Genomic DNA, 22501 nt, shown 5'->3' on the forward strand with positions numbered 1-22501 from the left:
TGGGGGTTTTTGTTTTATTTTGGAGTTCATGTACACTTTGTATAAAAAAACCCCCAACTTCCTCATTTCTTTTTCAGCAAGCCACTTTTCTGTTAATTGAATACATTATGACTTCTACATTAGAGATACTGTCTTCATAACAGAACTTTTTCTTACTAGCTGTATCACATGTTCTTCCAGTTATGTCCTATCCATGTAACTCTCCCCAACCTTTTCGTTCTTACACTCTATATGCCTGTTTTTCTGTCCTTTTTCCTTTCAGGACAGTTACAAAGACATTGCTGGATGTCTGTGTCACACCAGTGAAGAGCCTATGGCACATCAAAGAGCCACCCTTACAACAAAACCCTTGGGACTAACATGTCTGATGTAGTCCCTGACTGTGACAGAATACACAATTTTCCCCCCCAGATTATACAGAGTCGTTTTCCTCCTTAGTGTTCGTGCTTTGCTATGGAAGACTTAAAGGCATCTTCTAAGACCACTTGTTTTGGGGTGGGCAGGGAGAAAACATTCAAAGCTGGAAATACCATTGCAAAGGAGTTCTTTGATGTTCAGGCACAGGAGAGAGTCACTGCCTACCTGTGTGCAGGCCGATTCGTATCCTGAGGGGGATGTCTGGCATGTGTCTCATTTTGAATGTTCCCACAGAGCTGAGGATATCCAGGGACATGTTGGCTATCTCAGCTGCATGCTTGTTTCCATTGCGTTTTGGAAGCCCTGAGGCAACCATGTAGGCATCGCCAATTGTCTCCACCTAGCAAATAGCATTACATTAAAAATGTACGTTAAAAAATGAACAAACAAATTGAAAAAGATGGAAAAGAGACATAGAATGAAACTACAAGAATGTTTGAACCACAGACACTTTGATCCTCATGCGCAGGTACCCCTCACCTTGTAAACGTCATGGTTTCCAAGAACAGCATCAAACAGTGTGTAAAGGTCATTTAGGAGGTCAACTACTTCAATGGGTTCACTGAGGGCTGAAATAGTTGTGAAGCCCACGATGTCACTGAAGTAGATGGTCACCTGGTCAAAATACTCCGGCTCCACTGTGCCACCAGTCTTGAGGGCTTCCGCCACTGATCTGAAATAACAATGCAAACAAGGACGACAGGGCACAACCCCTTTTTGCAGTACATGCCCAAGAGCTCAGACACTCTTGTCCTCAAAAAGGACAATCTTGTGCTTGAAAAATCTTCCACTAAATAGAAGGTTCTATATAGCTGTAACAAGCATTGATTAAAGTTTCTTACTTTGATTGGAAGGTGCTTGCCAAAGTTGGAGGTCAGATCTGCAATCTTGCTCCCTTCTGGGGAAGAGTTTTGTCCACTCTAGCTACGGGGTTTATTTTTACCGTCTAAAGTACTAGTACTTACGGGGGGAGCATTTGGGACAGTAGTTTTTCTGTCTTCTGTTTTTCAATCTCTAGCTCTTCGGTCCTCTCTCTGATTAAATCTTCCAGGTTGCTTGAATACTGCTCAAGCATCCTGAGCATTGAGTCAATTATATTGGTCTTTTTCCCTTTGTTGATGGTTTTGAACTGTAAAATCAAACTGGAGAGTTATTTAACCATCTCCTTACACCATTGCAGCACTCTAAGTTTGGAAAGGGACAAAAATCAAACACTTCTTTTAAAGGGATAATGCTAAAGACTGGCTTTGTCAGTGGCAAGAGTTCAACAATAAAGGAAAAAGGCAAACTGGAGGGTGAATTTGCAGCAATAACCATGGAAGCTGCCCAGGAGCATGTTGCTCCTCTATGAACTTTCAGTGAGGGTTAAGTGAAATACCACCTTCAATGAGATGACAGCATGTACGGGAGTTGTTACGGAGGCCTACAGTGCTGCAGATTTGCACTCTTGTTTATCCCATGACCATCCTTTAGAGTAATTTGCAGCCCTTTGCATTCAGAAATGCAAGTTTCAGGGCATTAGCCACACTTAACAACCTGCTGATATGTTACTGGTGTTAAATCCATCTTTGCACACTGGCATATATGTGTATTACCACCTCCCATCCCCAGCACCACACTGAGTCGACCGTTCTCCTCCTGACCTGAAGCTGTGCCTCTGGATCATTTGGATAATCTGTGACTTCAGAAGCTGCCTTAGACTCAATAGTGGAGTCACATGGATGTAAATTTATTCACAGTTTCATAGAAGCAGAAGGTAAAAATTACGGATATTAGTTTACCTAGTTTGACCTTATAAGAACTTAGGAACAGTACTACTGGATCAGACAAGGAGTTTATTTTGCCAGTACCTGTCCATGAGACTGCCCGGTAACAGCTGTCTGGGAAAGCTGTTCAAACAGGACTCAGGTATGGTCATATTCCCAGGGATATGCTCCCAGCCTCCATCAATCTGCAGTTCAGAGACCTCCTGTGCCAAACGTATCTTTGTGTTTAACAGCCTTTGGTGAATTTTCCTTTTAATCACCTTTTAAATACTTCAGAAGATTAAAAAACATATTGATCTGAAGGTGCTATCATAAATTACAGATCTCCATGAGACCATCCGTGCAGGTACACTGCAAATGCGAAGACACCGAGCCCACGTCCAGGCTGCTTCACACCTCACATGGTGATGCCATGGCAGCCCAAGTTCAGGACAAGGTGTCAGCCAGTCACCACGAGCCATAAAATAACCCAATAGCAAGGGCAAGACTAGAACTCTGGGATATGTTCAATCATTTTTTAAGGGCTCACTTAAAGAAAAAAAACCCCCACACTTTCCTGCCAAGTGCAAACACAGGATTTCACCTGCTGCTCTATTCACCAACCTTATGAAATACCTCCTCAAAGGTTGGACGACGTTCGGGGGCTTCACCCCAGCATTCCTTCATTATCTGGATACACTTCAGGGGTGCCAACTCAGGGGCTATGTTTGGGCGGCACAGGGGAGGGGGCTTCTTCACTTTCTTTATGATTTCTGTGACAAAGAGAAGAACGGGAAGCACATTGTGATATGGAGGGTCTTGATGAGGGTAAAGGACATAGACCTTTTCACCTGTCTCTTGCTCGCTCCTTCAGCTACCACCATTATTGCTCACCACCCAGTGTTTGTGTCAAATAAAGCTGGGGGTTTCTGCTTTTTTCGGCCAGGAGTCTCTTGGAGGATTTGAAAGAGAAGAGATTCATCTGCTGTCTTGTCCCTAGAGAACCAGGTTATGAGCAATAAAGTGGTTGGATGGGGGAAGGTTGTGTGGTAGATGGATGTGTGAGCCTGCAGGCTTGCATTTAATGAAATTGCCTCTGCGTCTTTCCATTAGGATCTGTGGTCCTCCAAGAGAGCAGAGGGTTATGGCCGAGCCCAGACAGGAAGGATACCAGCTTCTGATGCTTCATTGTTAACTGGGAACCAGTAGGTGGGAGGTTGATGGGAATGGAGACAGTGGAAAATATTTTAAGGGGCAGAGTTTGGGTTCAAAACAATGTCTGGAAAGTGACTCCCTATCCAGAGGTGAAACAAGATTAATAAGGAACCGGGCTTGGGCTTTCAGACCCTGACAATTCTTTAATTTGTGGGTTTTGGATAAAACAGCACTAGGCAAAGGAGCGGAGCCGCAGGTTTCATTGACAGCTGAAGCACAGGCAGGGAAGCGCGGCGTCTCAACCCAACCTTGACTTCAGTTTAGGTATTTCTTAGTAAGAATATCCTGGAGGAAACACGGGGTTTTGTAAGGCAGAACTATATCTTCCTGCTTAAAAAAAAAAAAAAAAAAAAAAAAAAAGCCCAGAGGGATTGCATTTGAAAGTTTCATTTTGTGCAGTGCAGAGCTGTCAAATGGAGAGAAAACCACCCTCTTCCTGGCAGGAGCCCTGCATTTCCACAGCTGTTACTGTGACTACCCAAAGCTTTTAGGTGTTGACAGTTTACTTTAAATCTCTGGCTCATCCCACCAGTCTTCACCAAATGAACTAAACAAAGCACCTGGCCCAAATATTTCTAGGGGCAGCCAAGGGGAAATGCCTTCCCCAGACGATTTTAAAGTTCACGCCATGAGTGAAAGCTCCTTGAGGATTAGGATGCGATGACTAGAAATTCATCATTTTATCAGGTCAGGAAAATGGAGTGCACTAAGTTCAACATTTGCTGGAGGTTCCCTAGGGGTACTAGGTGGGGGCAACACCTGCGAATTACATCATAGGCTACATCATAGGTCCAGCTCTGAATTACAGAGCAGGTTACATCATAATCTTCATTGTCATTGCATTGTTGCAGCAGCTTAGGGTGCAGCAAGGTCAAGGCCCCAATTCTGGGGGCACTGAACTGGCAGATACTGGATGGCCATACCCCACTTGGTGACTGTCCAGCCCAAAATGTGTTGGGAATCTGCTTTCACTGAAATCAGCTCTTTTTTGATTGATCCCGCTCCCTCCCTGTTTAAGTGCTTGACCCTGACCATGGTGTGTTCGCTCTTCCTATGCAAGCATGACACAGTTTGGACAACTGAGAGCTGCACCATGAGCAGTTCCTAAGGAGTTTACCTATTTGCTATTTCTGATAAAAGCCAGCTTATATATGTCATATATAATATATATGTATGTATGTTATATATGTAAGTATCACTTTGTCCTCTGCTGAAGAGAGAACCTCTTTAAATAGGGAAGTAATTAAGAAAAAATAGATGGGCAGATGGACAAAACAGGATGCTAGTGAGGAGTGCAGCTCAAAAACTCAGCCCCCATGACGTACAAAAAATGGTTGATGAGTGAGAAGCGAAGACGTTTCCAAGCTATGGAAAATTCTGCTATCAGATCTCACCCCACACTTGATGAAAAGTGAAAATTTGGACAGGGAACTGGAGGTTCTGCAGTGGTCTGACCGCAGGCCAGCTCTGAAGTATCTTGGGGGGGACTCAGAACCCCAGCCCCACTGACAGCAGTGATGAGTCACGTACTGAGGCTGAGATCGGAACTACACATTTTGATGTTTATTATGGATGTTTTGTTGAAAACAGACTTTTATCACTGTAAAAAGTCATGAGATTGGGACATTATTTCCATACCAATGTTTTACACAAGGGGCTTGGCCAGACATTCTGTGAGCACTGTGCATAAATCCTTAAAAATGTACTGAAATAGTTGCCTACCTTCAGCTGAGAGCTCTGACATGCAGTATGGTGGACCCCGAACAACCACTTCTTGTAGGATGATTGCAAAGCTGTAAATGTCCCCTTTGAACGTGCCTTTTCTGTGCATGTCCGGGTCCCTTAGTAACTCAGGAGCTGTCCAGAGCAATTCTAAAAAATTCAAGAGCATCACTTTTCTTACATTTGAGCTCGGACTATTGCAAATTAGGTGCTTAAATAAACACTTCATTTTAGTCATTTAAAGAAATGTTGGAACATACTTCATTATTCACTGGATCAAGTATTTTGCTTCTTGTGACGTATTAGAAATATTAAACTTCCATCTTGACAAAAAAATTTGCATTTTCAAAATTTAAGTCTACCTTTTAAAAAATTGTTGCTTTACAAACAATTTATATCCTCTACACCAACCCTGAACTTCAGCATAAGATGTTTTCTCACCATTGCAAAAAATTTAACACCTTTTTTTTTTTTAAAGTATCACTCAGGCAAAATGTTGGTGCTGAAGCCTGGATTTCTTGTTACAGTTGTTGCTCTTTTACAAACAACAGCTAATGAAGTATTTTCTGTAGCTCTCCTTAAATGAAAGTAGTTTGTGTAAAAGCAGGTTGTGACAGTCTGAAGCATGATCAGTCTTCATAATCCGATAGTTCAAGTGATGAAAGACACAGTTGTAAAACATACCTAGCCCCATCTAGAAATGAATCTCCCTCAAACTAGGATATTGTTACCCTGGGAACAGTGCAATCTGAGTAATGGGAACAAGGAACATGTAAGCTGCTGCAATATATATATATATAACTTTTGTAAGGGAGGAGAAGAAGGTCTTCTGGCAACTGCCCTGAGACACTGGAAATGTGTAGGAACCAGATCCTGTGACAGAGGGATCAAAACACTGCATACTAATTGAAACCAGGTTTTAAGAACAAACTGGGGTACCAGAGGAAACCCAAGGCAATAGCAAGGTGAAAGAAATCTTGTCAGTCTCCAAACCTGGTCCCACGAGATGCTGTCCCTAAGTGGTGGGGATGCCACATGGCAGCCTTTGGTGATTGGCATGTAGATGATCTATTTCAGAGACCTGTATCATCTTGAGTTTCAGATGGCTCTTTGCATTTGGATTAACCTAAAACTTCAAATGTAGGGTTGGGGCTAAGGATGTTAAACCAATTCCACCGGTCACAGAAACTCAGGACTGATCAGATTTCAGGGGCACTTAAATCCTTCTTCAGCTATGACAAGCTTCAGTTCTGTCACTGCTTACAATAAAATCTTTTTTCCTTACCACGGCACTGCTATTCACCACACTTTCAGGAAGTCTGAAAAAACTTTGCTTATCCTTTACTGTAACAGTGCATTGTATACAGGTAACCAGATGCGGTGCGGCAAGATTGAGCACATAAATCCTTGTGTGACCACTGGCCTGCACTTGCATTAGGACAAGCATCTGCTAAATCAATGGACAAACATTTTTTTAAGAAAAATAACAAAACCTTATGGCACCTACCTTCTGGGGATGGCTGAATATATGGGCATTTCTGTGCTTCTAAGAGCTCATTATAACCGTAGTCAGTGATCTTCAGCACAAATCGGCCATCCACAACACAGTTACGAGACTTGAGACGTCCATGGGCAAAATCTCGATGATGCAAATACCTAATTCCCTATGAATACATGAAAGATTGAGGCTGTTCCTTAAGAATTATACTATCCATCAGCAAAGACACCAAGTCAAATTGTCACCTTAGATGGCATTAGATACATCATTCACTCTATGTTAAATGCAGTCCTATCAACCCAAGACACTATGGGGGAAATCCAGTAACGGATTAGGAACAAGAATTAGGTTAGCTGCATCCCAAAATAATGCTGGAAAGGACTGGCAACTTTAGGAACAGTCAAATGCCTCTCTCTGTATTCCTAGGATTCATTGTACTCTGAAGTTGTACTTTTAGACAAGGTTAAGAAGATGGGCACAAGTGGTACCCAATGGTTAGGTCAAGGGAAGCCAGTAAGAGCTGAATGCCCTTACCCAGCTCCCTCAAGGACGGTCAGAAGGTGGATGATCATGGGCTGTAAGAATAGTTCTGGCAGTCTACCTTCTGTAGGTCATCTGTGCCAGACTGGTAGTTCACTGTTTGGGTGAGAACACATGGGATGTGATTGGAAGTGTGTGAACGCTCTTTTGAAGTGATCACATGCATAGCCAACCTGTGGCAAGGGATGGCTACTGTTTGGTTCTATGCTGAATGCATTTCTGATTTATGACAAGAAAGGGCCTCTGGAATGTACAAATTTGTCACCAGATTCATTGTTCTAGGTGATCAGTTCTAGCTTGCTGTGTGGTTTTAACTTCTCATCCTGCTGCATGGATGTAGTCCTATTACCCCAAATAGTGCTTCTCTTGGGTGGTAACAAAACAAGAATAAGAGGTCTCCATTAAAGACCCTCTATACCAGTATAACTACAGTCACATTGGTTTTCCCTGCATTACTATAAAAATCCCAAAGTCCTGAATTAAATAGCTATGTCAATATAAAAGTCACATGCATGTCACGCCTCAGCAGGAGCAATGGATTTACTTTAATTAGATCCATCACGAGAGAGGACTTAAACATCCAATCCAGTTTCATGTCTTCGTTTCTCAGCAAGTCTTCCAGGCTTCCTCGGGAGCAGTGCTCCGTCACTATGGCAAAGATGCCACAGTCAGAGAAAAAGCCCAGGAACAGATTCACATTTTCATGACGCAGATCTTTCATCTGAAACAAGACAGTGAATCACAGCAAGACCCAAGTCAGGTAGACATCTGCTCAGCAGCTTCTCTATATCATTAGATGTCCTTACCATTCTTGTAGTCCCAGTCTTTCACACAAGGATGGGGAAGAAAACAACCTCTTTGCTGCTTACCTTCGGCTGTCCTGCAATCTTTCTAAGCTTTGCTTTACTTAATCTATCCATTAAGACAAAGAAAGCAAGATAGCAAAAGCAAACAGAACAGAAATTTGTTTTTCTTTAGATGAGCTAGATTGGATCTTTCATTGGGACAAAATGGCTTCACTGGGGTAAATTGAATTCAGCATGTGGAGTCTTACTCCAGCTCTGATCTGATCTGGAAAGCAGTTCCAAGACCGGAAGATCCAAAGTCATCCATCAATGGTGCTTTTGGAGACATGCCCTGGTAAATTTGTTATATTTATGCGCATAAAAATGCTACTTCTATGTTAGGAGTAGCTGCCAACAACTAATGGCCTTGAATTTGGAAAATAAATGTGTCAGCTTGTCATTTAGTAATACAATAATAATAATAAAATTGAAGACTAAAAGCGAACTTCTAATAGGCATCTTAGCAGCAGGCACAAAGCAAATCCCAGAGAAATGCACAACTATGTCTGTGCCACACTGTCATCAAATTATACATGAAAACAGCTGCCAGTGCATTCTCCTGCCCTGACACTGGCAGGGATTATTTCCTCCAAACTGCTCTGCCTTTGCACAAAAGGTCACTTAGAGGACTTACTGTACATTCAGCATTGCACCAGCTTTGAAGTGGCAGGTCCAGGGTGGGGTTTTGCAAGCTGCTGACTCTGCCACGTGGGTCATTGGTGGGTATGTCAGGTGCAATTGTGCATGGTCCATTCCACCAGATTTCACTAGACAAGACTCACTGACAGCCATGGCATATGATTCAACAGTTAAACAGGAGACAAGGAGAATAAAAATACCCTGCCGTCACAGAAGTCCGCCCGAGCAACCTTCCCTCCACATGCCCCGTCATCCCCTGTTCCTACCTTCCTCAAGACGTTGGTGGAGCTTTGCCGCAGATTGTGAACTGCTCCCGCCTCAAATTTTTTCAGCCACACCCAGTCTCCCTGTCCACAATACAGGTGGGTGAATGATAGAGCAAGTCCCTGAGCAGCAGATAACGTTGGGACCTAGGTCTGAATTCCATGTCCTTGACTTTGAAAGTGTTTGAGGGTTTGCAATTGTCCTGGTTTCGGCTGGGATAAAGTTAATTTTCTTCTTAGTAGCTAGTACAGTGCTGTGTTTGGGCTCTGATGTGAGAACAAAGTTGAAAAAGCACTGAAGTTTTTAATTGTTGTGGGGGTGATGTTTATACTAAGTCAAGGACTTAGTGTGTGCCAGCAGAAGGGCTGGAGGGGCACAAGGAACTGGGAGGGGACACGGCCAGGAGAGGTGACCCAAACCAGGCAAAGGGATATTCCATACCATAGGATGTCATGCTGCGTATATAAACCGGGGGAAGAAGAAGGAATTGGGGGACATCTGGCATTATGGTGTTTGCCTTCCCGAGTCCCCGTTACGTGTGACGGAGCCCGGCTGCCCTGGGGATGGCCGGACACCTGCCTGCCCAGGGGAAGCGGTGAATGAGTCCCTTGCTTTGCTTTGCTTGCGTGTGCAGGTTTTGCTTTACCTATTAAACTGTTCATATCTCAACCCTTGAGTTTTACGTTCCTTTCTGATCCTCCTCCCCATCCCTCTGGGTGAGGGGGAGTGAGCCAGCAGCGGCATGGGGCTGGGTTGCCGGCCGGGGTTAAACCATGGCAGCAATGTTCTTGGCAGTAGATGCTTTCTATACTGCACCTGAATAAGAATATCCACAGCAAACCCTCAAAAAATGGACTGAGGCAGGAGCTTCACTTGGATCAGAACTTCATGCCTGAAAGGTGTATTAGTGTCTGATAAACAACAATAAAGTGATTTAAAAAGAAAGTACTCTGCCCAGAACTTTTTTCTGGCATTAATGATCCAGTTGATTTTGCTCCTTTTCAGGAAAAACTGCCATGCCATTTTTTCAAAAAGCTGTGTTTTTAGGAAAGAACTGATGAATGTCATGAGTTTTCTTGGCCATTGCTTCTGCTTAAGCTCCATACTATCCTGTCAGCACTAAGGGGAATTTGATAGCCTTTAATCTGTGTATTTGGATCCTGTCCTGTAAGAAGTGGCCTTATTAGAGATGTCACCACCTAAAGGCTGTCTTGTAAGAAACGTTCTTCATGATGCCTTTACATGGTAATGTCTCTAATATCCTGTTAGTTACTGCTAGAGTCCCAGTTGGAGACACACCTGGCAATGTTACGTATGGATGTTGAATACCACCACTCACATGACTCCAAGTGTCAGAGCGAGGGTCAGGGTAGAGCTGCCTTAGACACTGGCAAGTCCATGCTTGGGAGTAACTTATTTTCACCCTTAGGGTCTATCAGCAGTTCTCCCATCCTGGGTTCTACAGTGCTGCAGCTCAAGTCTTTCCTGACTTAATCAGCTCAGTGAACAGCAAGTGGTGGGAGAATGCTGCACGAGGTCCCTACCTACCTCATACAAAGCCACGCTGGAGGTTTCGTGGGTGGCAGCTGTGCTTTTCAAGGAAGAGGAGCGGGTTACAGATTTCAGGCTTTTGCTGTCGGCTCCTATGCTGTTTGCATCAACCAGACTGTCCAAGGTCAGCCTCTGGAAGGCAAGGAAAACAGGTGCAAGACAGTTACCACCTTTGGATGTAAACCTGCACTCCAGCTCTGCCTTGGGCCATTGATTTCACCCATGCTAGCAACCTCCCAAACCTCCCAAACTTCCTATCTCACCTCTCTGAATACCTCTAAAAGACTAAGGTTGATCCTGTTTGGTACCTTGAAACACTACAGCAGCACTTGTGATGGAAATGTCATGACTGAGAGACACCAGAGGAGGCAGGTGTTTCTCTTTGCATTGCACAAGGAAGTGTCTCCTCTGGAACAAGCAAGAAACCCGTATCCATGTGAGTGACCTATGCAAAGAGATTGCTCCACAGCAGTCCATATTATTGGCATGGTCCTGGGCATGGGGCTGGTCTATGCCAAATAACAGTCCCCCAGGAGATCCCCAGCTCTGGAAAGGAGCCAGCACAGGCCAGAAATGGTTCCCAGTAGGTGGTCTGGATGCAGACAATTTTAGAGGTTAAGATGGTTTAGCTATATGGACGTGAACTATGCTAAGCCATCCAACCTCAAGAACAAAGAATAAGCCTTGGCTGTTAGAACAAACACAGCCAAGGGTACTATTTACATCATTGTAACGGCTTTCACACTGCATGTGCATCTAATCTAAGATTCAAAAACACTCAGCCTATGGGAAATTTTCTGATGTGCAGGGGAAAATGAGACATGCAGAAGTGAAGGAGCTTCCCAGAGCTTCATGGGTATGACAATATCACAGAGCAAACCTGTTTTTGAGTGTCCCACCAGATTACTTTCATGAGTCGAAGGACTTGCCTTATTATATATCTCTGGGTTGATGAAGATGACGTCATCCAAGGTCAGTATTATCTTGTTAGGTCCCCTGAATAGCTGGCTGTTCAAGATACTACGCCTGCAAGAGTTGGAGAGTTACCGTTAATCATTTTTAGGTGGGTGACCAGTTTACATCACCTCTGAGCGCCCCACATCTGGCTTCCCTGCAGTATTGGGAAAGTGCAGCATGTGGTGTGGCAGTGGGGATGGACATGGGTGAAAGCAGCAGACAAGTCATGAAGCCCTGGCTTAGAGTGAAATCCCCTGAGTCAAGGGTTATCCAATTCACAGATTACAAAAGCTGTAATCTCAAAGGGTCTCCATCACAAACAGACATCTTGAGTCAATCTGGTTACAAATATGAATTGGTTCTGTATATAATGCGCACTTTGTTTTGCTTGGTTTTATTTTCCATATCCCAAATCATTCTCCATTAGGAGGGAATAATAGGTTTCATTAGACCAGCCAATCTGGCTGGTGAGCACACCAGCCTTTCTTAGGGACTGAAACTGAATCACGGATAATTTATAAAAGACGCCTGGACACAAATTACCATCAAAATAGGCTGGCTGAATCTCTCTGTTGTAGCATAGTGCAGTATGAAGCATACAGCAAGATACCCCCTTGCAATGACTGTCAGCTCATACAGAGGGAAAAGCTGCAGGGGACGAGCAGTTTGGCACGCGTGGTGTAGTGCAATGCGACGTGGAGGTCTTGGAAGCAGTATTGCTGAACCAGGGCTGTTTCTCTTGGTCAGGAATAATTAGATCAAGAAGACCATGCCGATTCAGATCTGCTTCTTCCAGGACATGAGCCAGATGGGTTGTCTATCATACAGTGTGTAACACAGAACAAATGTGCTTCTGGCCTCTCCATAGGATGCTGCTGCCTGTTTTCCAGGGGATGACTCTCTGCACTCGTTGGTAGGCTACCAGATTTGCAGAATAGCCACCAGCAAGAAAGAAAATTCAGTATACTCGTGAGAACAGCAAAGACACTATCTGTTGCTTGACTGCATCCTGCTACTTGCACAGCTTCTTTTGAATTTGCAAGGCAGAAAACTCAACAAGAAATGTTGTACCATCAAGGACTATGTTCATGTTCATGGCACAGTTCAAACAGGCTTACGTCCACTTTGTGCAAATTGATATCAAACACTCCAGAGTTTCATTGTTAGTTTTTAGCTGAGATTCATCTGACAGTAATACCCAACACATGGCTGTTTTAGGGACTCAGAGAAGAGGCCGAAGTCACACCCCATCATTCTGGACCCACTATTTCAATGGACATCGATGTCTAGCACAGAGCACAAAGCACACTGTTATCTATTAGACAGTCAAAAACTCTTCAAGCAGAAACAGAGAAGGGAGAGGAAAGCTCCCCCATTGCCCTCAATGACACTTTTTGTTTAAGGAACTTTGTTTACAACACAGCAGATATCTGATCTGCACAGACCTAAGACTTCCTGATGAGGTGGGCAACAGGACGCCTTTTGCTAGCTGTACTCTAGAAGGAATTCATTTCACAAAATCCCTGTACATCACCACAATTCACTTTTCCATTGCATGTATCACTCTGGGAATTTTAGAAGAACACAGACAGCTTTCTGGAGTTCAGAATGAGCCTTGGCCACACAAGCTCAGGCATCACCTGGTAGTCTTTCTCTACCACTTTGTCCCAAGCCACCCAACTCATCTTCATGCAAAAACCTCATCGCATATGTACCTTTCACCCTTCCACCTGAAGACCTTGCTTGGTCAATCTCATCCTCTCACACAAGCATAGAGGAAAGCACACCTCTGCCAAAAGCAAAGCACAAAGTGTGGAGTGACTCATTTAAGCTCATGCAGAGCTAAGCCTGGAGTTCCCACATTTGAACTCAGACCATGCTGTGGTTTAAATTTAGTTCCAGACATGCCCTTCCCTAACATAAATCAGTCTGAGTCATTCTAGACCTTTTTTATTTTTTTTTTTCTTCCCTTGCAGATGGCCATACATCTTCACTCATGACTGAGTCTTCCCAAGCACAGTCTGGTACTTGTGGAACAGCTTACAAGTAGAGTAGGCAGAAAGACTGTCTTTTATTTACTTAATTGTAGAGGCTGGTGGCCAAGTAATAGATCAGGGTTTTAAAGTGCGGGTGGATGGAGGCAACCTCCTCAGTGCCTGCAGTTGTAAGATATTAGAAGCAGCTGTGTGTTATAAACAGGGGGGCTGTTTAGGGTGTTGCTCGCTGGGTGGCCTTATATAATCTGTGTTTGGAGGGATGATTCAGGAGTGGAGAGAAAACATGTTTTGGGATGATCTGAGAGGCAAAGCTGGATGGTGTAATCCAGGAAACTTTGCTCTGCTGAATTCATTGCTGCTGAGTAAATATGCCTTCTGATTTCAGTCACACGCTATATAGGCATCAATAAGGAGAGAAAGATTATTTCAGGGGAGCAGTTTGGAGCAAAAGATTACCTTAGGTTATGGCCATAGTGTCCTTGCCAAAGAGCAACCCACAGGCCCTGGACCAACAAGTCCATGACACCTTGAGTCGGGACACAAGCATAACCTATGCAATTGTTGGAAACTCTCCCTTCTCCAGCAAACTACTTAATTTGCTCCAAAGATCCTATGCCCAGACCAATATATATGCAGTGTGAATGACCAGGGAGCTGGACTTGAGTTCAAAACAGGGAATAAATCAGCTTGGTAATAAAGAGGTACCCTAATTAATTGCTCTGAACCTTCTCTAGAGATATTATCTCTCTCTTTCTCTTTAGTACAAGGAGAAAGTAAAGAGGTTCAGCCTAGGTGCTTCATAGAAAGTATGAATATATTAGGGACAGAAATTCAGACAAGAATGATCTGGAGAAAGAAAAAGACATTTAACATGGCAGCCCACTTGGTCTCCACCCCAATGTTCTCAAAGCAGATTCCCATCTTTGGGTTTTATGGCATACTTTGAACTTCCAAAGTGATAGTCACTTTCCTAATGATTCAGAGGCATCATCCAGCTAATCCTTCCAGTAACAGACTGCAACATTCTTCCAAACCAGGACTGGATAAAGGGCAAAATGACTGCTCCTGGGACTGCAGAACCAATGTCTGCAGTGCTCAAGCCACTATCACTTTAAAAAGTTGTATTGGGTTTGCATGGCAAAGTTTTGGTAGTGAGGAGGCTACAGGGGTGGCTTCTGTGAGAAGCTGCTGAAAGCTTCCCCTGTGTCTGATGGAGCCAACACCAGCCAGCTCCAAGACGGGCCCACCGCTGGCTAAGGCTGAGCCCATCAGCAATGGTGGCAGCACCTCTGGAATAATGTATTTAAGACGGGGGAAAATCTGCTGTGTGACAGCAACTGCAGCTGGAGAGAGGAGTGAGAACATGTGAGAGCAACAGCTTTGCAGACCCCCTGGCCGGGGCAGGAGGAGGCAGGAGGAGCTCCAGGCACTGAGCAGAAATTCCCTGGCAGCCGGCGGTGAAGCGCGTGGTGAGGCAGGCTATGCCCCTCAGCCCATGGAGGTCCATGGTGGAGCAAAATTCTATCTGCAGCCTGGGGGAGGATCCCACGCCAGAGGGACCCATGCTGGAGAAGCTCATGGAGGACTGTCCCCTGTGGGAGGGCCCCACACTGGAGCAGGGGACTAATGTGAGAACCTTCCCCATGAGGAGGAAGGAGCGGCAGGACAGCGTGTGAGGGACTGACCACAGCCCCCATTCCACATCCCCCTGCACCACTGCTGGGAGGAGGGAGAGAAATCAGAGAGCCTGGGAAGAAGGGAGGGGTGGGGGGAAGGTGTTTTTAATATTTGGGTTTATTTCTCATTATTCTACTCTGATTTAATTGGTAATAAATTAAACTGATTTCCCCAAGTGGAGTCTGTTTTGACTGTGATGGTAATGGCTGAATGACTTCCCTGCCCTTACCTCGACCCTCCTCTCATTATATTTCCTCTCCCCTGCCCAGCTAAGGGCAGTGACAGAGTGGCTGTGGTGAGCATCTGGCAGCCAGCCAGGGTCAACCCACCACAGAAGTGAAGAGATATGTGGCTGGAGAGCAAAAACCACAATCAAACCTTCTATGTGTTCACTCATTGTCTAAACTGCTGGCTGAAGTGCAAGTCTCCCACCAAAGCTAAAAGTAGCACTGAACCAAATACGTGATGCAATTCTCACCTGATCAGGGAACCCAGGCTCACAGCACCAAGCACCAGGGCAAATAACAGCATCACCCCCAAAATCATGACTGTAGGCTCAATCCCTGTGCAAAGAGGGGGAAAGAATTAGTGAACTAGAAAACCCTTTGATTTAGGAAATAACATTAAAAATATCAATATCAGATCATTAGACTACAAAGTTAAATATTCAGCCAGGAGAATGCTAGAAGGCAATTTTTATGCCACGTTGATCTGTGAATACACAATACTTACTGACTTTATTTACATGAGACTGCAACTACTTTATCTGTGTACTTTTTTTCTATACCAGACCCAGAGCCCTGAATCAGTGGAAAACCAGTTTTTCTTCAAGCAAATAAAGACTGGATTCATGGGGAAATATTAAGTTTTAGAGGCAGTTTCTGAAAAGTTCATAACTTTTTAACATTTGACCCTCTGCTTTCCAGGAACTGAAATGCTGAAAAAGCTTTACCATGTGGTACCAAACTGACGGCCAGTGTGAGTCACCGGCCTATCTGGGGTTCTTCATCCCCTGCTACAGATTTCTAATGCTGAAAAGAGCAGAAGAGAAGGAGAAGGCAGCAGTTGTTTTCCTCAACGAACCCACCGACACAAAGTACTGGAGACGGATACATTGCTCAAGAGCTAAGGAAAGCCAACATGAAGGGATGAGCTAAATTCCGGTGGGAACTGTCTGCTGTCTGTGTCTCTTCTGTCTTCTGTTTTTTTTCTATTTTATTCTGTCTGTATTCAGCAATCCTTAATCGCAAACAAGCACAGAGAGATCTGGGTTGATAAAAGGTTTGTAACTCTACGTTACACTTCCACCTAAATCACAGGGTTTTTGCAAGCACTGAAACCTAGAGCTTCCCAGCGAAAGATGCAGGCATTTTTGTAAATTGATGTCTTTCCTGGAGAAGGAAGAGCATTTTAGCTGAAATTTTCCTGCCAGGTTTGGACTTCCTTTCTGCTTCAGCCCAGAGCCCCAGTCCCTGATTGTCCTCACACATACACCGGCCCAGGCTGCCCAGAGCAGCTGTGGGTGCCCCATCCCTGGCAGGGCTCAAGGCCAGGCTGGACGGGGCTGGGAGCAGCCGGGGCTGGGGGGTGGTTGGACCAGATGATCTTGAAAGGTTCCTTCCAACTTGAACTGGTCTATGATTCTATGATACTAATTAAAGATGTCCCTAACCATGGTGGCGTGTCTGTACCTGGTTATCTTTGAAGATCCCATCCAACCCCAACCATTCTGTGATTCTATGAAACTGTGTTTCTATATTAGAAGTCACTCTACTTTCATGCTCCAGTCTCGTATTATCCCTATGTACCTCCACTTGAAAAGAAATCTGGCCACAGTAGAATAGATACTTCACACCCATTTCTCCACCTCACAGACAATGTAGATGGAGACCAAGGTTTCACTTCATCAATGGGTAAAGGAGCCACAGCCAGCTTTCTCCAGGAGGTGGTCAACTTTAACACAGGGACAAACAAGACCACACCAAGCTGGCCTGAAGGGTACAGTTTGCTCTTCATGCACAAAGTCAGAGTGTTGTGGTCCCCACAAGAGCAGGTAACAGCAACCCAACGTTCATCCCTAGGAGGCAAGGGAGCTGCCAAAGATGTGCCCCCCTCCAGAAGGACAGGTGTGAGTGTGAAGCCAGAACACATCCAATAAAGGTCTTGCATAACGCTAAATCCATGGAAAAGGAGGGACTGGATCAGCTTAGAGGCAGACTTGCAGGAGACCTAGTGCTCTGGGGTTGTGGTCATCTTCTAGGAGACTTGTTATTAAAGAGTGAATGAGCTCTGAATAGCCCAGTCACAGTAGCATGATTTGGTTTTCTGGCTGGACAAAGGGTCAAATGCCTTCTGGACAAACAAGTGATGAAGTGTAGGGGTATGAGTGTCCCATGTCACACCTCTGCATGGCCTGCTAACATTTTCAGAAAGAATCTGCAATGCAGACCACAATGTGGTAGGAATAATGTGGAGTTTGTTAATGCTGTCTTCTGTATTCAGTCAGGGTTTTTTTGCTGGTTGTGTCTCCTAAGCTTCCCCAGGTAACCCCCAGAGACACTGCTCTCTAAACAAATCTCCTTTGAGAAAGAGTCAGAGAAATTATTTTGCTTATTACCATTGTGTATTACAACCCACAAGTGCTTGGTCACACTTTAAAGGACTCTAAGGCAACATGGTACTTGAAAGGCAGTGTAGAAAGCCAAGGAATAGCCAAGGATCTCTCCCTGATCATGTCCTTTGCTGAAGTAGGGGCACAGTTACACATCATAACATGAGGACTCTTTCACAGCTGGAAAACATTCGAAGTCCATCCAATTTCATTCACTGAAGCAGCATCTGATAAGCTGAGGGTGAGAGCTGGCTGGAACACAACATTCACAAGGGTAAACAAGAGACAGTAAAAGGACAAGAGAAGTAAAAAATAAACACCCAGATAAACAAACCCTAAGGAACAGGAGATAGCAAAGGCAATACCAAAGACCAGAGAGTTCATGGCAATGATGGATGGGCCATTGCAGTGACCATGCAAAGCCTTGAGGAAGCTCAACCAGAACTTTACAACTAATCAGAAGTGAAAGCAAGGTTATCATGGGCTCATGGGAAAGAGCAAACTTACAGGATACTTGAGGGAATTTGTGGGATTGTGTTAAACTCATTAGGGGATGTTTTAAGAGGACTGTGAGAGTATGTGAAAGTTCTTATGGAATGTTTAGAGGAAAGGACAAAAACGGGGAAAGGGAGGGATGAGGATGTTTAAGTGTGGGATACTGGAGAGGATGGGGATGCTGGTCACATGTAAGAATGTTGTGCATTTTTCCAGCCAAACCCTGCACCTGGTCATCACAATCTGCACTACCTGCTTCTTCTTCCCTGTTCCTAATTTTTTACCTGGGAGTGTGCTCTCTGCCTATGTGTGACATTTGTAGTCTTCAACCTAAGCAACAAGTAAGATAAGTCCTGGAGCCAGCTACACATGAAAGGCCACAGATGTGGAGACGTCCGCTTGCACAAACCACCGGGTTTGATAGCTGACTTTTTTGTTTTGTTTAAGTTTTTTTGGGTTTGCTTTTTTTTTTTTTTTTTTTTTTTTTCTTTTTTTTTTTTTTCTTGGGGAATTACAGGTTTGGATCATCTACCAGAGGATGAATTTGTATGTGTATAGGAGTTGGGGTGGTGAGATCTGGCAGCAAGTCTGTGGCACGATCTAGTGATGCATAAGAATGGGATCTGGCCATTTGTGTTGTCCATGTCTTGGCAATGCTGGTTGTGGGTGCTGGTGCCTGTATGTGTTACACCGTTGGTGACTGGCTGTGTCTGCAGGGCATGTGTGTGTGCATGTACATGTACTGGGAGCACCTGCTCACCCTGCTCCCAGTGGATATGGGGTCAGGAACCACAGCAGCCCGGCAGCATCACATCCAACCCCCCCTCCAACCCTAACTCCATACAAAAGCCAGACTGAGACCTGGATTTAATTCTAGTCATAAAATTCAGTCTCTGAAACATTAGTAATAATAATAAATTACTATTTCACTGACAAATGCCTAGAGCTTTATGCTTTTGTAAAGGTGTGAACATAAAACCTGATCTCTCTCAAAATCAGTGGGATTTTTCCATAGACTGCAATGGGATGCTAAATTGCTATGCTGTTCCTAGTGGCACTGCAAAATTAGATACATGGTAGCATTATATTTGTCTTTTCTGTAGCTTGCCAGCTGCTGTAAGATCAGTATATCTCCAGTTTTTATGGAGTGACACTGATTTAAACCAGCTATGGCTGAGCCAAGGGGAATGTTTTTCTCAGCTGCTGAATGAAATATTCTGTAGATGTGGTTAATTTTGTCTGTTTAAGTCATATCCTGGAGCAGTAGGAGTAAATGCTTAGTATTATAAGTAAATATGTCAAGTGGCAGCTAAGTATCGTACCCTGAGATTTTGGCTTCCCTGTGGACTTCAAAACTGCACCACAGTTGCCTCAAATTAAAAACAATAAGTAAAACTAGGGCCCAGACTCACAAACCTAGGAAGCAGCACGGACACCTCTGCCCCTAAGTCTTCGATTACCACCGGTGTTGTTTACAGTAACTCATTATTTTGCGTAATGATTACAATCTTTTCTTGCTGAGGTGAGCTGTGATGATCCCTAAAGCTGCATAGCTAACTGGGTAAAGAAGCTGGGGTTAACTAGGAGAGATCGTGAGAGCATCTGCTGTTGTGCAGCTCTTCTAGGCTGTCCTCCATGCAAATCCTCTTAGTGCCTTGTCCCCAGAAGGACGGGGACACAGTGCTGGGTGGAGCCTCTGACATCACTTGGTTGCTGTCAAAATAGGCAGATGTTGACTGTCAGACCTGGAAAACCCTTCCCAGCACACAACATTGGCAACAACCTTATTGAGCTAAGAAGCAATAAAAGAGTCTTGTGGATCAATAGTGGGATCTCTGCATAGGACTCCCATTATGAACAGCATGATGACTGGTTATCTATATATTCATTTCTTGAGTTTAGACTTTTCTCTGTGGGGAGCTATAACTTAAAGGAGCAATCACCTGGGGTAAGAGAAAAGATGAAAGAAAGATGCAGCATGGACCCAACACCATTTGACCCTGTTTTTCTGTCTTACCTGCAGTGCAGGGAATATCTGGGTCAAACCAGCAGCTGGAGTCTGGCTTGGGTGGAACTCCACTGGGAAAGTGGATAGCCCGGTTTAGGGATTCCACAGAGCCTGAAGACATGTCCAGCAAGTGGGTTGGGAAGAGCTGGTTCCCATGACCATCTGTGTCTAGTATCACGTAGTTGCTCAGCCCCTTCCCATGGTTGTCTGTCTCTACCCGGTGACTAAATCCAGGGAAACTGAAGTTTTTTGTGTGCCCAGCTATGTTAGCTCCTGAGACTCCAGCTCCTTTCCTCCGAGCACTGTCTATAGCCATCGCCATGAAGTATATAGCGTCATAGATTGTTCCAAAGAGTGGAGAAACCTAAAAACACGGGAGAAATTCAGGTCAAGATAGACTATTTCCAACCTCCGGATTGAGATTTTTGGCAAAAAAGTGTCCCACTGGCTAAGCTGTAAACTCAGTACTGAGACACCTGAGCATTAAGGCCCACAGAGTAATGGTTTTGAAGAATCTTAGGTTGAAGGTAGCTCTGGATTGGCCCAATATATGCGTGACTTTGAATATATGTCTTTTCTTATGGTTGCTGCCCAAAATAGAACTTGAAAATATTGCTTTATCATGGGAAGAGCCAAGACTCTGAGCCTGATGCGCAGCTGGCATTTTATCACAACTTGCCTCAAAGCACTGTGCTAAAACATCTTCCACAAATCGATCAAAATCAAAGGCTTGCCTCCCAACACAGGTGGGAAAAAAGTGTCATGCCCAAAGGATCAGTCCCCTCTGTCAGAACATTGTTTGTTCCTAAGATGTAAAAATCACAAAGCAGAGCCACAGCGAACTTGTTCTCTGGAGTACCAGATTTTTTTCTCCTTGCATTCCTCCCTTCCATACCATACTTGATTTTGGAACCTGTAACTTTTGCCTCCCCTAAAACCACACACAGTGGCTTTTGCAATCACATGTTTATTCACAGTTGGTAGGTGAAGTGAGATTATAGCCATATACCTGTGATAAAATCAAGAGTGCTATTGGGAGCCATAGAATTTGATATGTGTGATGAGATTCATTGATCAGATGTAGACACCTTCAGTGAAGAACCCTACCGTTAATGTAGGCAACCTGGGTTCTCATTATAGAGAAGGGAAAGAAATGAAAGCTTTCAAGGCTTGATTCATCTCCTCCTAAAGTAGACATCCGTGTAGATCTGATAAATCGTGCCTTAAAAGTACTTAAACTTTTTTGAAAGACCATAGTGAGATGGGAAGATTGACTCAGCTGAATCCTGCATTTCTTCACAGTGTGACTGATTCCCCAATTCTTCTTGTAATGTCTACAAGATAGCAACCAACCTGGGGTTTTTTTATGGGCTACCGGTGAAATTTAGATAATTGTGCTGACAAAGAGTAACTTTGAATATAATGCTAAGTAGAATGAGGCAGCAATGATCCTAAGCATTTCCCTCTAGAAGCATCCAGTATTTTGTTTGCCTGTTGCACCACCACCCCCCACCCCCACCCCCACCCCCAATTCTAAGGCATGTGGACATCTTATTTTGGTGCTTTACAAACTCCATGGAATTTATCTGCCTTAGGAGACACCTCTTCAGCTTGGGCCTGCTGCTGTTAGCACATAGCAAATCAAATCCGAGAGCCTCAGTGACAACCCCATTCTCTTGAATTCCCAGCATGGCCTTGCAGTTGAACCAACTGAGTTAGATTGCCCAGCATCCAGGATAAATATTCTTTCCAAACGTATGCAGGCCACATCTAACTTTCACTTTACCTTTCTCAAAACAAAAGCATGCAGTCTGGGTTGTCTCTCCTCTGTGCTTTCTCTATAACTATTGCTTGTCCCATGGCTCCTGTTGCCAGGTCCCAGAAAAAATCTAAGAGAAAGAATATTTACCTGGGTGGCTTCCAATTCCCTGCTTATTTCGTCACTTTCTTTAGCTTCCCTGAATGCATCATAGAAAGTCCTTTCTCCAGGCTCCAGTGTAATAGTCAGCACAGCATCGTATGCTTCCTGGAGCTTGCTGTCATTATCAAAGACACTGAATGAGTTGTTTCGATAGGGAAGACTGTACAGTAAAGTGTCATATGGAACAAAGACGTATCTTCCATCTGCTAGTCCCATTTCCAGAGCTTTTGTGAGTAAGGTGGCTTGTTCCTTCCCTCCAATGAGCACAGAATGCATGCACAGGAGTATAACTGAAACACAAGGGTTGCAGGCAGCATTGGCAATCTGTTTGGGATTTTCAACACAAAATATCCCCCCCACCCCCACCCCCGCAATTAAAGAGCTGTCTGAACTGCTGTT

At 44.3% G+C, this 22501-nt stretch overlaps 1 protein-coding gene across 3 annotated transcripts in view; it reads right to left on the reverse strand.

Annotated features, from left to right (window-relative positions):
• LOC308058799 (retinal guanylyl cyclase 2-like) overlaps positions 1 to 22501 on the reverse strand; it is a 72812-nt gene that overhangs the window by 37197 nt on the left and 13114 nt on the right. For all 3 annotated transcript variants that reach the window (XM_080375150.1, XM_080375149.1, XM_080375151.1), the window contains 13 exons: positions 22091 to 22392; positions 20191 to 20545; positions 15546 to 15630; positions 11366 to 11462; positions 10434 to 10568; positions 8888 to 8968; positions 7682 to 7858; positions 6607 to 6763; positions 5100 to 5249; positions 2787 to 2935; positions 1383 to 1546; positions 898 to 1090; positions 583 to 757 (listed from right to left, as the gene is read on the reverse strand). In XM_080375150.1, coding sequence (XP_080231276.1) covers positions 583 to 757; positions 898 to 1090; positions 1383 to 1546; positions 2787 to 2935; positions 5100 to 5249; positions 6607 to 6763; positions 7682 to 7858; positions 8888 to 8968; positions 10434 to 10568; positions 11366 to 11462; positions 15546 to 15630; positions 20191 to 20545; positions 22091 to 22392 — 2220 coding nt within the window. The remainder of the gene's footprint in view (positions 1 to 582; positions 758 to 897; positions 1091 to 1382; positions 1547 to 2786; positions 2936 to 5099; positions 5250 to 6606; positions 6764 to 7681; positions 7859 to 8887; positions 8969 to 10433; positions 10569 to 11365; positions 11463 to 15545; positions 15631 to 20190; positions 20546 to 22090; positions 22393 to 22501) is intronic.

The sequence above is a fragment of the Falco punctatus genome (assembly GCF_963210335.1).
Source record: "Falco punctatus genome assembly, chromosome: 2".
Classification (NCBI taxonomy): domain Eukaryota; kingdom Metazoa; phylum Chordata; class Aves; order Falconiformes; family Falconidae; genus Falco; species Falco punctatus.